The sequence below is a fragment of the Prionailurus viverrinus genome, chromosome D3 (assembly GCF_022837055.1).
Source record: "Prionailurus viverrinus isolate Anna chromosome D3, UM_Priviv_1.0, whole genome shotgun sequence".
Classification (NCBI taxonomy): Eukaryota; Metazoa; Chordata; class Mammalia; order Carnivora; family Felidae; genus Prionailurus; species Prionailurus viverrinus.
Window position 1 is genome coordinate 42,538,723 of NC_062572.1, and position 15,181 is coordinate 42,553,903.

General features: G+C 41.5%; 1 protein-coding gene across 2 annotated transcripts in view; it reads right to left on the minus strand.

Moving 5' to 3' along the window:
• Positions 1–341: 341 nt before the first annotated feature.
• NDC80 (NDC80 kinetochore complex component) overlaps positions 342–15,181 on the minus strand; it is a 61,069-nt gene continuing 46,229 nt past the window's right edge. For both annotated transcript variants that reach the window (XM_047828321.1, XM_047828322.1), the window contains exons 15-17: positions 14,414–14,544; positions 12,040–12,142; positions 342–759 (exon numbers count right to left, since the gene is read on the minus strand). In XM_047828321.1, coding sequence (XP_047684277.1) covers positions 622–759; positions 12,040–12,142; positions 14,414–14,544 — 372 coding nt within the window. In that variant the 3' untranslated portion in view covers positions 342–621. The remainder of the gene's footprint in view (positions 760–12,039; positions 12,143–14,413; positions 14,545–15,181) is intronic.

Here is a 15,181-nt window from a genome sequence, read left to right on the forward strand (position 1 = left end):
TATTTCAGAGTAATGATAGCATGAAACCAGAAAGATTCTTGGCTCTGAATAAGGAGTGAGTTGGACTATGTTTTTAGTTAAAGAGTCCTGACATTTGTATACTTTATACCAGGGACTGGCAAACTTTGTGTAAAGGGCCAGATAGAACACATTTTTGGCTCTGCAGGCCATATGGTCTCTGTCTCCTATAATAAACATTGCCATTGTAGTATGAAAACAGTCAGATATGTCAATGAATGGGTGTGATTGCATGTGGTCCAGTTTGTTGACTCCTGGTTTAGACGAGAATAACTATCTTCTGACCATCTGAAGTTCAGTTGAGAAATCAGGGAAAAACACACTTTATTGATGTAATTTTATTAACTCTGGGTACATAATACAACTAGTCTTTCACACCTAAAGACAACAATCCAACAAGTTATCATAATTTCAGGTTATACATACTTTAAATTAATAAACTAGGTTTATAAAAGATATAAAAATATTTCACAGGCTTGGGAAGATATGGTCATGAGACTTCATTGTAAGGAGGGGTATAGGATATGTTAAGAGATTTTTCGAACCTACAAAGGACAGTTAAAAATTTACACTTGTTAATAAAGTTCTTGCTTAATTTTATCTTCATTCATCAGAAGCCTTAAGTAGAGCTGCTTTCTTTTTATACTTGTCTCCAATCTCTCTAATATTTTCCAAGAGATCTTCACACATGTATTCTTCGTATTCTCTATCAACTTTAGCAATCTGCTCTTCAAGATGTTTCTAGTAGAAACAATAAACAATTGTTAATATAAAAAACATTAATTTCTTTCAAAGAATTTAATTGTGAAGTGTACAAACAAGCATGTAACAACTGTTAAGGGCAGGAGTAAAAGGGATGCTCTTGAATCTCCTTTTATGCCCTTTCCTAATCATTTCCCCAGAGCCAAACACTCTCCTGAACAGTGCTTTGCTATTCTTTATACTTTACCCTCCACCTCACACAGATATGTACGTATGTAACTCTAAACAATATACTAGTTTAGTGGTACCTGGTTTTAACCTTCATATTTACTGAATGATATTAAATATAATATTCTTTGACTTTTTTCCACCCAGTATTTTGATTCACTGATGTTAATGCAGATAGTTTCAGTTTATTTATGTACTGCTATATAGTTTCTACTCATGAATATATCAACATTTACTTATCCATTTTACTACAAACGAATTTTTATTTGTTCCCAGGTATGGTAGACTGAATAGCAGCCTATTCAAAGATGTCCATGGCCTAATCCCCAGAGCCTGTGAATATGTTATCTTTACACAGCAAAGGAATTTTACAGATGTGATTATGTTAAGGATATTAAGAAAAGGAGACTATTCTGCATTGTCCTGGTGGGTCCAATATAATCACAAGGGTCCTGGTAAGAGGTAATCAGCAGTGTGAGAGTCAGAGAGAAAATATAAAGACAGAAGAGAGGTCAGAGGGGATAGAAGATGCTGTGCTGTTGGCTTTGGAGATGAAAAGGGCACAAGCCAAGGAGTGTAGTTGGCTCTAGAAAATGGAAAAAAACAAACAGATTCCCCTCTAGAGTCTCTAGAAAGATTGTAGCCTGGGAGGCCCATTTTATACTCCTGATTTCCAGAAATATAAGGAAATAAATCTGTGTTGCTTTAAGCCATTAAATTGGGGTAATTTGTTATAGCAGCAACAGGAAACTAATATAGGGTGTTTTCTCATGTGAATGATGGTTTAATGCTTTTGATATGGTGTGTGTACTTGCCAATAACCGGGTTGTTTTCTTACTATTTCAATTATACTGTAACAAATTATAATATACTAGATGGCTTGAAACAACAGGAATTTATTCTCTCATAGTTTTGGAGGATTAAAGTCCAAAATCAAGATGCTGACAGGGCCACTCTATCTCAAGGCTCTAGGGAAAAATCCTTTGCCTCTTACCAGCTTCTAGCAGTTCTGGGTAATACTTACCTTGCAGGTGTGTCACTCTAATTTCTGCCTCCATGTTCGCATGGACTATTATAAGGACATTAGTCCCTAGATTGAGGGCCTACTCTAATCTAGTATGACCTCGTCTTAACTACTACATCCACAAAGACTTTATTTTCAAATAAGGTCATGTTATGAGATTCTGGATAGACATGAATTTTGGGGGGAATACTAGCCAACGTAGTACAGTACCCCAGCACACAGTGTAAAAATTTAATTAAATACCTAGAATGGAACTGTACCATTTTATTGCCAAATTGTTTTCTAAAATTGTTAACATCAATTTAAAACCTGAGCAGTATAAATAAAAACTTGCAATTCTCCATATTCTTGTTGGCATTTAGTATTCTCAAACTTTTTTTTTTTTGCCAATTTCTTAAGGGTGGGAAGTGGTGTATCTTTTCATATGTTTATTGGCCATATTAGCTTTCTGTGAAATTCCCATTCAAGTCTTTTGCCCACTTTCTGCACTTATTTTCCAGAGGTCATTATGTATCTGGATGTTAATTCTTTATTAGTTGTTTTTTTCCCTTTATTTATTAAAAATTTTTTTTAATGTTTATTTTTGAGAGAGAGAGAGAGGGAGAGAGGGAGAGAGGGAGAGAGGGAGAGAGAGAGAGAGAGAGAGAGAGAGAGAGAGAGAGAGAGAAAGCACGCACAAGCAAAGAAGGGGCAGAGAGAGGGGGAGACACAGAATCTGAAGCAGGCTCCAGGCTCCAAGCTGTCAGCACAGAGCCAGATGTCGGGCTCACAAGCTGCGAGATCATGACCTGAGCTGAAGTCAGACGTTCTACTGACTGAGCCACCCAGGTGCCACTTCCCTTTATTTATCTGACAGCGAGAGCGAGAGCAAGAGCAAGACTGCATGAGCAGGGGAGAGGCAGAAAGAGAGGGAGACAGAGAGAGGATCCCAAGCAGGCTCCACACTGTCAGCGCAGAGCCCAACACAGGGCTTGAATCCACGAGCCAGAGCTGAAATCAAGAGTCAGGATACAACCTACTGAGCCACCCAGGTGCCTCCCTTTATTAAGCTGTTTAAAAAATATCATCTACTGTTTTGTGGCTTACCTTTCCACTCTTTATGTTTTGATATAGAGATCTTAATTTTAACAAAGCTGAATTTATAAATAATTTCTTTTGTGGTTTGTACTCCTTGTGTCTAATTTAAGAACTTCTTTACAACTCCTGAGGTGTATATATAGTGCCCGTAATTCTTCTAAAAGTTAAAAATTTAGCCTCACGTTAATTTCTTAATCCATCTTGAAGTGATTTGTTTCTAGGGTTTAAGGTAGGAATCCCAACTCCGTTAATTGAAAAATTCATTTCACCCCACTGGTTTGCAATAGTACCTCTCTCATAAATCAGTTTGTCTTTGCTCATCATCTATTTCTGTACTCTGAATCAGAGAGATTGGTTTATATGCATCAATACTACAATGGATTAGTTATTATAGCTTAACAACAATTTTTGAGCATCTAAACAGACAAAAAAGATTTTGTGCCCCTCAAGAAGGAAGGAGTCTAGAACAGGAGTCAGAAACCTCTTCCCGAAAAGGGCCAAATAATTTGGCTTGTGGACTATATGTAGTTTGCTGTCTCCTAGTCTAGAATACCAAGCCACATGAGGACCTACATGAGGCTCCAACCAGCAACTGCTCAAAGAAATGCTTTGCCCCAGAGGAAAAATATTCCTTCTAAAGATACCATTAGATACAAACTCCTGTTTTCTTCAAACTTCACCAATTGTAAAATTTCCCCATATTAGGTTTTAAAGATGATTGGTAGACTTATGTGCTCTTTCCATACTTGCCAATTATGTGCCAACCATTATATGTTGTGAATGAATTTTTCTTTTAGGCACCTATTATACATCATCCTTTGGAGAATGAGAAAGTAATTACTCAAATAGTTTTCTGGTCTCTGGTTAAAATTTAACAAATTAACTGGTTGAAAAAGAATCCATGGAAGGCTATAGAACCATTAAGTGGCTGAATTAGGAAGAAGTAGGTAGAATCCAGGTTTTGTGATGTAGGATCCAGCATGTTTTTCCTAGTTCTTAGGAAAGTGAAGAGCACTGGCAAACAAGAAAATGCAGATCAATGTCTTTTAGCAGAAAGGAGGGGAGGTAGGATATTGAGAAGGAAAGCCGGCAAGAGAGGATAAAAAAGGGGCCAGCCAGATGTTGAAGCAGACACTCCTCTTGCATGCTTTTGGCTTCTGTAATCTTGCTTGCCTCTTGCATCAGCCAACTGTCTGCATAACACAACCAATAGTGACCCCCCCATGCAGCCAATAAGATGTTTCCAAGTACCCAGAAGCTAGTCAGGCATAAAAGAAGGCCAGCACCAGGGCTCAGGTGTTAGCCTTTGGAGAGGACTCTGCTGGGCTGGCACTGGTACAAAATAATCTGTCTTTTCTGATTCCCTGAGTGCATGTTGCTTCCCTCTTCCTGGGTGCCAAGTATTTGCTGTAACATTTTTGGTGCGTTGGCCAGGAAGTCGACAGCCACGCTGGCCTGTTGAGCCACCACTGTTGGAGGCCAGCGGAGAGGCCACTTATCACCAGCCCGTGTAACGGAAAGGAAGGTGTATCCACCGGTGATTTCACTGGACCCCGACCCTTGCCGGGCCTGACAACAGCCAGCCACCACTGCGCTTGAACGGACTCCAGGGGAATAGAAAAGGCCTGTTTCAGGATGTCAAATCAGTAAGTGTCCCGGGGACATCAGAGTGAGTTCAGGCTCACTCTAGAGGTGAAAGGGGAGCTTGATCACCTCCCAGGCGACAGAGGTACGACAAAGAACAGGAAAGTCTTGGGTGGAAGTCTGTAATCTGTCTGAATGTGTGTGTTGAATGCCTGTGCTCCACGGTTTTGGCTACAAAGCTTGAGTGGGTCCTACCGTGAAATTCCGATGACCTCATATGGCTCAAGGCAGGATCCAAGTCAGGGGTTTTATACTGACCTGCCAATGCTAAGAGATGTCTAATCCCCATGAGGGGAGTGGCCAGGCAGATAAAACAACCTCTTCCTAGAATTCATATTTCAGTCTCACTTCCCTGCTTGGGTTGACTGTAAGCAGCTTCTGCTCACCCTTTCCAACACAGAAGAGCACCAATGAATAGTCACCAAAGCCAGAAAAAGGCTCCAGACTCAGGCACCAGATGGACAACTAGACTTTGAGGCTTGGGCATGGGAGGCTATGCCCGAAGAGAACCCTGCTGGGACCCCAACACAGAAGTGGGAAGGGCCAGATTAGAAAGATACTGACTTGCCTCCCTCCAAGGGGTAAAAGCAGGGGCCAAAAGCCCACCAACATGGCAAAGGTATCTGAGGTCCTAAAAAGCAGAAGAGAGTCCAGCTGACTTCTATGAAAGATTACGTGAAGCCTTCAGATTTTACACTCCATTTGACTCAGAAGCCCCCCAAAACCAGCACATGGTCAATACTACCTTCATGGGATAGGCCCAAAGTGACATTAGACAGAAGTTCCAAAAATTGGAAGGATTCTCTAGAAAGAATCCCACTGAACTACTGAAAATTGCCAACAAGGTTTTTGTAAATTGGGATTGAGTTGCTAGAAAGGAGGCAGACCAAAGAATGAAACAAAAGGCAGCTCTGCTGGTCACAGCCTTGGGGCGACCATCCCCTCTAGAAGGGGCCCCACAGAAACCACAAGGGATTCAAGAACAAAAATGAAGGGCACCACGGGAACAGGATCAATGTGCCTACTGCAAGGACTCTGGACACTGGAAAAATGAATGCCCCAAATGCCAAAAGGGAAAACCAAAAACTTCTGCTCCAGCCTGCCACTACTAACCAGAACCACACAAGGCTGACCTGATTGGACTGGCAGGAGTGGACTCTGATTAGGAAAAACTGGCTTTATCCCACTGGACCCCCATGAGCCCATGGTCAAAATGAAGCCCAAGGCTAGACAATAGACTTCATGGTCGACACTGGGGCTGAACACTCTGTGTGACACAGAAGGTGGCACCTCTGTCTGGTCGAGAAGTCACCATCATAGGAGTCACTGAGATGCAAACCCAAAGGACATTTTGTGGTCCCCAACAATGCCAGCTGGGTGGTCACCAAGCAGTTCATGAATTCCTGTATCTACCTGACTGCCTGGTCTCACTGTTATGTAGAGACCTCCTTGACAAGTTGGGTGCAGGAATAGCCTTCACCTTGGATAGAGAGAAACAATTGTGCCTAAATGAAAAGACCCAGCCCATGATTTTGTCCCTGATGATTCCACGAGAAGAGGAATGGAGATTATACACTTCCCCTCCTGGTGAGCCAACTGTGGCCCCCAAGCTAGAAGCTGAATTCCCTTCAGTTTGGGCAGAAGGAAACCACCCTGGTCTGGCAAAAAAAACCACCCCCTAATATTAACTGACCTAAAGCCAGGGACTCAACCAGTCAAAATACACCAATATATGGTCCCACGGGTGGAACACCTGGGGATCAAGACACACTTGGACAGTTTACTCAAATGGGGACTTATAAAATGATGTCAGTCCCCATGGAATACTCCCCTGCTGCCTGTGAAAAAGCCTGGGACAAATGATTACCACCCTGTACAGGACCTAAGAGCAATTAATGAAGCAGTCATCACACTGCATTCAGGGTTGCCTAACCCATACACTCTACTAGGACTCATACCCTCTGAGGCAGGATGGCTCACATGTCTGGATTTAAAGGACATCTTCTTCTGTCTCTAGCTAAGGCCTAATTGTCAACCCCTATTTGCCTTTGAATGGGAAAACCCTACCACAGGGGCACAGGAACAATTCATTTGGACTAGGCTGCCACAAGGATTCAAAAATTCACCAAACTTGTGGGGCGCTGCCATCTGACTTAGCCAGGTTTCCAGGATGGGACTCCTCCAATAAATAAATGGACAATCTCCTGCTAGCCAGGTGCATGCAAACCAAAAGCTGGGAGGAATCAGGGCCCTACTCAGGCTACTATCAGAGGCGGGATACCGGGTATCAAAGAAAAAGGCATGGATCTGTCAACAGGAAGTTAAGTATTTGGGCTTCAAAATTACCCAAGGTAAATGGATGGTGGGAGCCAAAAGGAAACAGGCAGTCTGTGCCATTCCAGTTCCCACTACCCGTGGGCAGATCCGAGAGTTCCTGGGAGCAGCAGGATTCTGTTGAATATAGATCCCAGGGTTCTCGGAGTTGGCTAGACCTCTATACGAAGCACTAAAGGGGGGAAGGAAGGGCACCCCTTTTTTGGGACCCTAATCAAGAAGAGGTATTCAAGACCATAAAAACAAAACTTACAGAGGCACCAGCCTTGGGACTCCCAGATGTACTACGAGATTTCAACCTGTTCGTACATGAAAGCAATGGGGTAGCCCTGGGGGTTCTCACCCAGGAATTTCGTTGGACCTTGGCAAAGACTAGTGGCATACCTTTCAGAGCAGACTGACTCAGTTGCAGTAGGATGGCCACCCTGTTTGAGGGCCCTGGCAGCCACCACACTTTTAATCAAAGCAGCAGATAAACTCATGTTGGGACAAAACCTAAATATTAAGGTTCCCCATTCTGTTATTACCATGATGAATGCCAGAGGGCAACACTTGCTAACTCATGCTGGGATGACACAATATCAGGGACTACTATAGGAAGACCCATGAATAAGACTGGAAGCCGTAAAAACTCTAAACCCTGTCACTTTCCTGCTGGCAGTGGTGGGGCCCCCAGAGCATGATTGTTTAGAGGTACTTGATGAAGTATATTCTAGCTGACCCGAACTATCAGACAGGCCCTTACAAAATCCTGACCTCATCCTGTACACTGATGGCAGCAGCTTCATGAATGAAGGCAAAAGACATGCCGGTTATGCAGTAATCTCTGATTTTGAGGTCATAGAAGCAAAGGCCCTTCCACAAGGGTGGTCAGCCCAAAGAGCAGCTGTGGGCCCCAATAAGAACACTAGAACTCAGTAAAGACAAATGGGTCAACATACACACTGACTTGCGCTATGCCTTTGCCACTTTACATATACATGGGGCTCTCTACAAGGAGAGGACTTTTGACTGCAGGAGGAAAAGAAATAAAAAATCGGGAAGAAATCCTGAAAATATTAAGTGCAGTCTGGGAACTAAGGGAAGTAGCAGTCATTCACTGCAAGGGACACGAAAGAGAAAAAGACTCAGTGGCAGAAGGTAACTGATGGGCAGATGTTGCAGCTAAACAAGCAGCAGGAGAACAAAGAACACCTTCGAAAATCATGCTGGTCCTGGAACTGCCAACTTCCCCAAGGTACACAATCCAAGAAACAAAATGGGCACAACAGGAAAAGGGAAGCCAGACAAAAGAAAGATGGTGGGTACTTCTAGACCAAAGAGTATATATATGGGAACAGCTAGCCCACCAGGTGGCTCTCCCGAAAGCATGAGCTCACCCGCCTAGGAAAAACCGCCCTTGAAATCTTACTGAGCTGTTACTATGTAACTGTTACTATGTAATTGCTCGACTCCCATCCCTCTGTACCTCGATCTCTCAACACTGCCCCTGTGCTCAAAATAACGCTAAATAAGGCCCTAATGGGCTCATGGGAATCTAATGCTGTGGTCAAGCATCCTTTGAAGATTTGGAGGTGGACTTTACCAAAATAAGACCCATTGGAGGATATAAATTTCTTCTGGTATTCATCTGCACATTTTCAGGTTGGGTTGAGGCCTACCCTACATGCACCGAAAAAGCAAGAGAAGCAACTAATGCTCTGCTAAGGGGTATCATTCCCAGACATGGAATGCCGTTAACCATAGGCTCAGACAACGGCCCAACCTTTGTGCCCGAGGTGCTGCAACAAGTCCAAAACCCTAGGTATCCAATGGAACTTACATGCAGCCTACCGGCCCCAGAGTTCAGGGAAAGTGGAATGTGTGAACCAGACCCTTAATTAGCCATGGCCACACTATGTCAGGAAACTAACTTGCCCTGGCCAGATATACTACTCCTAGTTCTCCGTATATGCTGTACACCACAGACAAAAATAGGATTTTCCCCATTTGAGATCCTATACAGAAGACCCCACCTACTAGTCAAATTCAGGGGAGACTTGACAGAGCTAGGGAATTTGGAAATACAAAAACAACTAAAAGGGTTAGGAAAAACTATATTTGAGATACATAGATGGGTGACAGACAAGATACCCATTTCCCTAGGAACAACTGTACACCCTCAAAAACCTGGGGATCAGGTTTGGATAAAAGATCGGCAAAGGGAACCAATGAAACCTACCTGGAAGGGACCCTATTTAGTTGTGCTAACCATGCCCATAGCCCTCAAGGTTGCAGGACTAACTGCCTGGATCCACCGTTCACGAGTAGAGGCAGCCCATCTGTTACCTGATAACCACTTGGAATGGAAAGTAACTGCTAACCAGAAAAGTCCTCTACAGATCACCCTTAAGAAGATGGCAGACGATAAGCAGCCTGCAGCCAACACCTGAGAACACTCTATAACCAGAAGCTTAAGGAAATCATGAAGTGACCTAAATGAATTACAGCAACTCGTTCTCTCAAATTTCATTGTCATCCCTATTTCTCTTTCCATACTTGTTGCTATACTCTTTGCTGTAGGGGCCAACACAAGTTATTCCTGCAGATTGGCACCTCAGTCACAAACCCTTGTTAGCCTTCCTCTACTTATTAGTATCAGGATGCCTTATTCTCCTTAGCTGTATATGATCTGAGTTGTGATTGATATCTTTCTCTGCATGTTTATTCTCTGCCTTTATAACTGTCTCCTACCTCAGGATGGAACCATTCTCTCCAATGCTGAATCAGCCTTGTCTCCTATCCCTGTTGCACATATACCTGTTCCTAACATGCTCAAAAGGAATCTTCTCCACTTACCACTGCCACTCTTGGAACCTTCCTCCCTGACTGGAGGGATGTGTCAAAGGATCTTCTGCTGTCTTTTGCCTCCATGAGGGAAAGCCCTATATTACAGGCCCAGGTTGCCCTATTACTCCACTATCTCTTCCTCTGCTCATATTCCCTTCCCTATTTCCATTCCTTCTCTTGCTTCTCTGACCATAAAAGATGAGATAATACCATGCCTCTGTGCCATTGTTTATCCCCACATGCCAGACAGATGTTATAATGCCAGGAGGATCACTACCTTAACAGGAATGGGAGAACTTACTGGATGGGAAAAATAAAAATAAGATGCTATTGGGGGCTGCCTGGTCCAACCTGCCCTGATGTTCTCCATGCCTGCTGGATCACTGCTAACCCAACCTATTGGCCTTTGCCTAGACTTGAATTGGGCAGACCACTTGATTTAGATCCCTGTCTGCACTAGGTGTTGAGTACAACTCATCGCCTCCTCAATGATACCAATCCCAGTCTGGCCAGAGCCTGATGGCTCTGCTTTCCACAGGACCCTCGCCCCTTTAAGCAGCCACTCCAATCACACAGGCAACTGTAAATGTTACCCTATTAACTGAACCACTTATTATCATAAATTATCCAAGGACCTAATGGATGACATAGAATGAGTGGCCAAATGTCTCGTGGTTTTACAGGATCAAGTAGACTCCTTAGCAGCAGTAGTCTTATAAGACAGGAGAGGCCTAGACCTGTTAACTCCTGAAAAAGGAGGACAGTGTCTCTTCCTAAATGAGGAATGCTGCTTCTATGTTAACCAATCAGGGATAGTTAGAGATATGGCCCAACAACTAAGGGAGTGGATCATCAAACGGAGGCAAGAATTAGCAGACTCATGGAACTCTTGGAGCAACATATGGAACTGGGCATCCTGGATCCTCCCTTTAGCTGGTCTTCTCCTAATGCTTTTCATAGCCCTCCTGTTTGGTCCTTATATTCTGAACATGCTAACCAGGTTTGTTTCCTCTGGCCTAGAAGTTATAAACTCCAGATGATGCTCCAGTTGGACCATTATAGCTGTCACTACTCCCCACTGGATGAAGAACCCTACCTATCACACCCCTCCCTTTATTGCCCCTGTTCAGCAGGAAGAAGCCAGAATGGTTTTTGCCCCTCTTCCTGTGACAGCAAGGGGTTCCCTGCCCCCCACAAACTGATTTTCTCTAAGGCTACAGAAGCCTGAGAATCAAGAGGGGGTAATGAGAAGGAATGCGGGCAAGAGCAGATAAAAAAGGGGCCAGCCAGATGTCTGAGGCTGGATACTCCCCTTGCATGCTTTTGGCTTCTGTAATCTTGCTTGCCTCAGTTGCATCAGCCAGCTGCCCATGTAGTACAACCGATAGTACCCCACCCCATGGTGCAGCCAATAGAATGTTTCCAAGTGCCTAGAAGCTAGCCAGGCATGAAAGAAGGCCAGCACCAGGGCTCAGGGCTCAGCCTTTGCAGGTGACTCCGCAGGGCTAGCACTGGTGCAAAATAAACAGTCTTTTCTGATTTTCCGAGTACGTGTCACTTGTCTCTTTCTGGGTGTCACGTATTTGCTGTAACAATACCATATGTTCTGTTTTCAATAAATGGAAGACTGTCAATGTGATATAATGAGTTTTTTTCCTCTTAATCCATTCACAATTGGAAATATATTGCCATCTAAAAAACTACCCAGGAATTTTAAAGTTTAGCATTTGCCTTGGCTTTTGGACTCCGTACAGCAGATTGGAGGAATAGTGTTATTGTTGAACTTTCAAGCTATGCTTCATGTTTCCTAAGTACTCTATTCAATATTTTATAAGTACTCTACATGAAATTAACAGAGAGGAAAAATATTTGTCATAACACATGTTCTTTCATTTTAGTGGATTCTAAAGTGTGTTGATATGTTTTCAGTATGCAGAATGTGGCTTGGCACATCATGATATAATAAATATCATTATATGCTGTTTATGTGAAAAAAACAGATTACTTTATGAAATGCACAGATGTCCCCTTACCATACCACTAAACAAGATTCTTCTGATAAATTTTCACTAGAACATATTTTCCATAGAAATGCAATTTATCATTTGTATCTGTAGAAGCAAAACGGAAATATCGTTTTAAAAAGCTTTCTTAGCATGTAGGGGAGACCTTCATACACTTACCTCTACAGACCCTACATGTGTAGCAACCATCTCTAAAAGACGCTGCAAGTTATTTCCCACTTTTCGTCTTTCTTCGGTTGTGGTCTGCACAACTAGTTGGTATCTGTAGAATAAACAGTCTTATTTGTGTTGCTTAGGAAAAACTTAATGTATCAGTTCTAGTTAGCTCACTTCTTTTCATATTCAATAAGACCACGTTGTGATTGTATGTGTGCTGTTTGCTTCTCAACCATTGAAACCAAAAAACATTTTCAAAGATCCTTTGCAAGCAACAAAACAATACAGCACCAAAACCTCACGCTTTAACATATAAAACCTGGGAGCAAATGGTCTTAATTGAATCTCCAAAAAGACTGTAAACTTAAATGCTTTCAGGGGCAAGGCAGTAAATACATTTGAATGGGGGAGTGGGAGTCTTACCTTTAGGCATGCAAATTCAAATTAAAAACAAAAACTGCAAGCCAAAAAACCCTTCAGCTGAGTTTTTATTCCTAAACTACAAATAAGCAAATGAAGAGGTATGATTTTCCGAAGGGTTGTACTTCTAACCTAAAAGTGAAATTTTTTTAGTTGAGGGCCCCTTTATTGAAACTTTAGAAAAAAGAGCATATGGATTACCTATTCGGTATGTTGATTTTACATAGGTTGCATGAGAGAATTATATACAAAAAGGCAGAATATTCTTTGAAAAAGGGATGTCGCTATTTTAGTTACTGTTAATAAACAATGTGGCTAAAACTTTTCCTATGTAAGGTTTAAAATAAGGGAAACCAAGAGAGAAAACTTGACAGTGTGTAATTTGATAATGAAGAACTTCTAAGAAATGTAACATAATATATACAGTTATGCTGCTTGTTTGGAAATATGTATTTGTTCCAACTGGACTGATATATTATGTAGCAATTTGAGCATAATGCAAAATTTGTATTTGCTTATGCCATTTCCTTCCTTCCTTCTTTTTTTTTTTTAAGTTTATTTATTTATTTTTGTACTCTCTACACCCAACGTGGGGCTCAAACGCACAGTCCTGAGATTAAGAGTTGCATGCTCTTCCAACGGAGGCAGCCAGGCATTCCTATATGCCTTTACCTTCTTGAGAAACACTAAGTGAACGTAGAAAGCTGTACTCAGCTGAATCCAGATGCAAAGGAATACACAAAACACATTAGCCCACAAATGTGTGTGTGTACCAGCTCTGTCAGTTCATTGCATTGTGTGATGAGCCACATGCATCCACATCTGGTGTTAAATCTTTCCATCTGAGGGGCACCTGGGTAGGTCAGTTGGTTAAGTGTCCGACTTTAGCTCAAGTCATGGTTTGTGAGTTCAAGCCCCACACTAGGTCTGTCAGTGCAGAGCCTGCTTCGGATCCTCTGTCTGCCTCTCTATCCATCCCCAGCTTGTACTCACTCTCTCTCTCTCTCTCAAAAGTAAATAAAAACATTAAAAAAAAAACAACAAAACTTTCCATCTGATTTTAGGTAATCCTCCTTCCACCCCATCTCAATAATTTACAAGTTGCAACCTTTTGAATGCTCATTCCCATAGGCAAACTTCAAGTCTTTTTAAGATAAAGTGTCATATTTATCATAGCATTTATGTATTTCTTAACCATTTACAATGTGTACAATTGTGCTAACATTTTTGTTAGGTTCCTATCTTTTGTGTGTGTGTCACTGACAGAGATTTTGAGTGTTGTGCCCTAATCCCAATTTTCCTGTAAGTCCTGATTTTTTATTGCATGATTTTGTGATGCCTATTATGAGGACACAAGTTGTGTTATAGAACAATTGTATGATTTATAGTATATAGTTTACTATATAATACATGTGATCTCTAGAAAGTATACATATCTTAAAAATACTAACAAATAGCCAAAGTATTTAAATTGATTTAAAATTTTATGTTGTTTTCAGGGTTTAAAAGTTATTTATTAATTAGATCTAAAAATAAATGATTCCTGGGGCACCTGGGTGGCTCAGTCTTGTTATGCATCTGACTCCTGGTTTCGGCTCAGGTCATGATCTATTCATGGGATGGAGTCCTGCATCAGGCTCTGTGCGGACAGCATGCAGCCTGCTTGGGATTTTTCCCCCTCTCTCTTTGCCCCTCCCCTGCTTACACGCATGTGTTCTCTCAAAATAAATAAATAAAAACATTTAAAAAGGAATGATTTTTTATAATAGTTGCAGAATATATTTGTTTAGGGACAGTATCTCAAGTTATAAGCTGCTTTCATGTAAGTACTGTTCATTACTCCTTCTCCCCCAAATAGCTCTGTAATATAAATCAAAGCAAATAAATGAAGATCTAGTAAAGAGTTAAATAATTAACCTGAAAATACACATTATAAATCTTGGTGACACAAACTTACTCTCGCTGAATAGCATCTAATTCATTCATAGCTTCACTGAGGCCCTCGTTAACAGCGCTCTCCAACAGGTGCTTGTGCTTCTCCAAGGACTCCAGCTCATTGGCACATTTTTTGTCCTCTTCTTCAGCTTCCTATCAAGATAAAGCCACCCTTGTGGTGTGTGATACTCAAGTTCTATATACTCCATATACTATGTATACTCCACGTACCATATATATGTAAAGCATTGAAAAAAATCAGGTCGCATCACCATTTGTATTCTCAGAATGTGTACTATTTTACATGTAAGAGACTTTAAAATGCTCCGTTGGGAATTTTATAGTGTCAACCTAAGTGCAATCTAAATGTGACCTTCTCAACAGGCCTGTATAGAATTCACTCAGCAGTATTTTCAAGTATGTACTATAGGAAATCTTATGATACTGATTTGAATTTTTCCTATGATCATCAAAAAGGCCTTTTATATAGGCAAAAATGTGGGTCACTTTCATACTACTTTTATTTCACAAGTGTATTAATTATGCACAGGCAAAGGAGCTCAGGGTCATCAATTCTTAGGTTTCTCAAAATGAAATATGAGAGCCTTTCACTGAAGTGCTTTAAGAGAATAAACTGAGGTACTGTCATGGAGAACATATGAAAATATACAAATGATTACCAATTGCCTCATATTTCACATGTAGATCACATTACCGTGGCATATTTTCTAAAAATTTTACCCTGCCTAACAAAATGTATAGTCCCTAAACATAATACAGTACAAGGCCA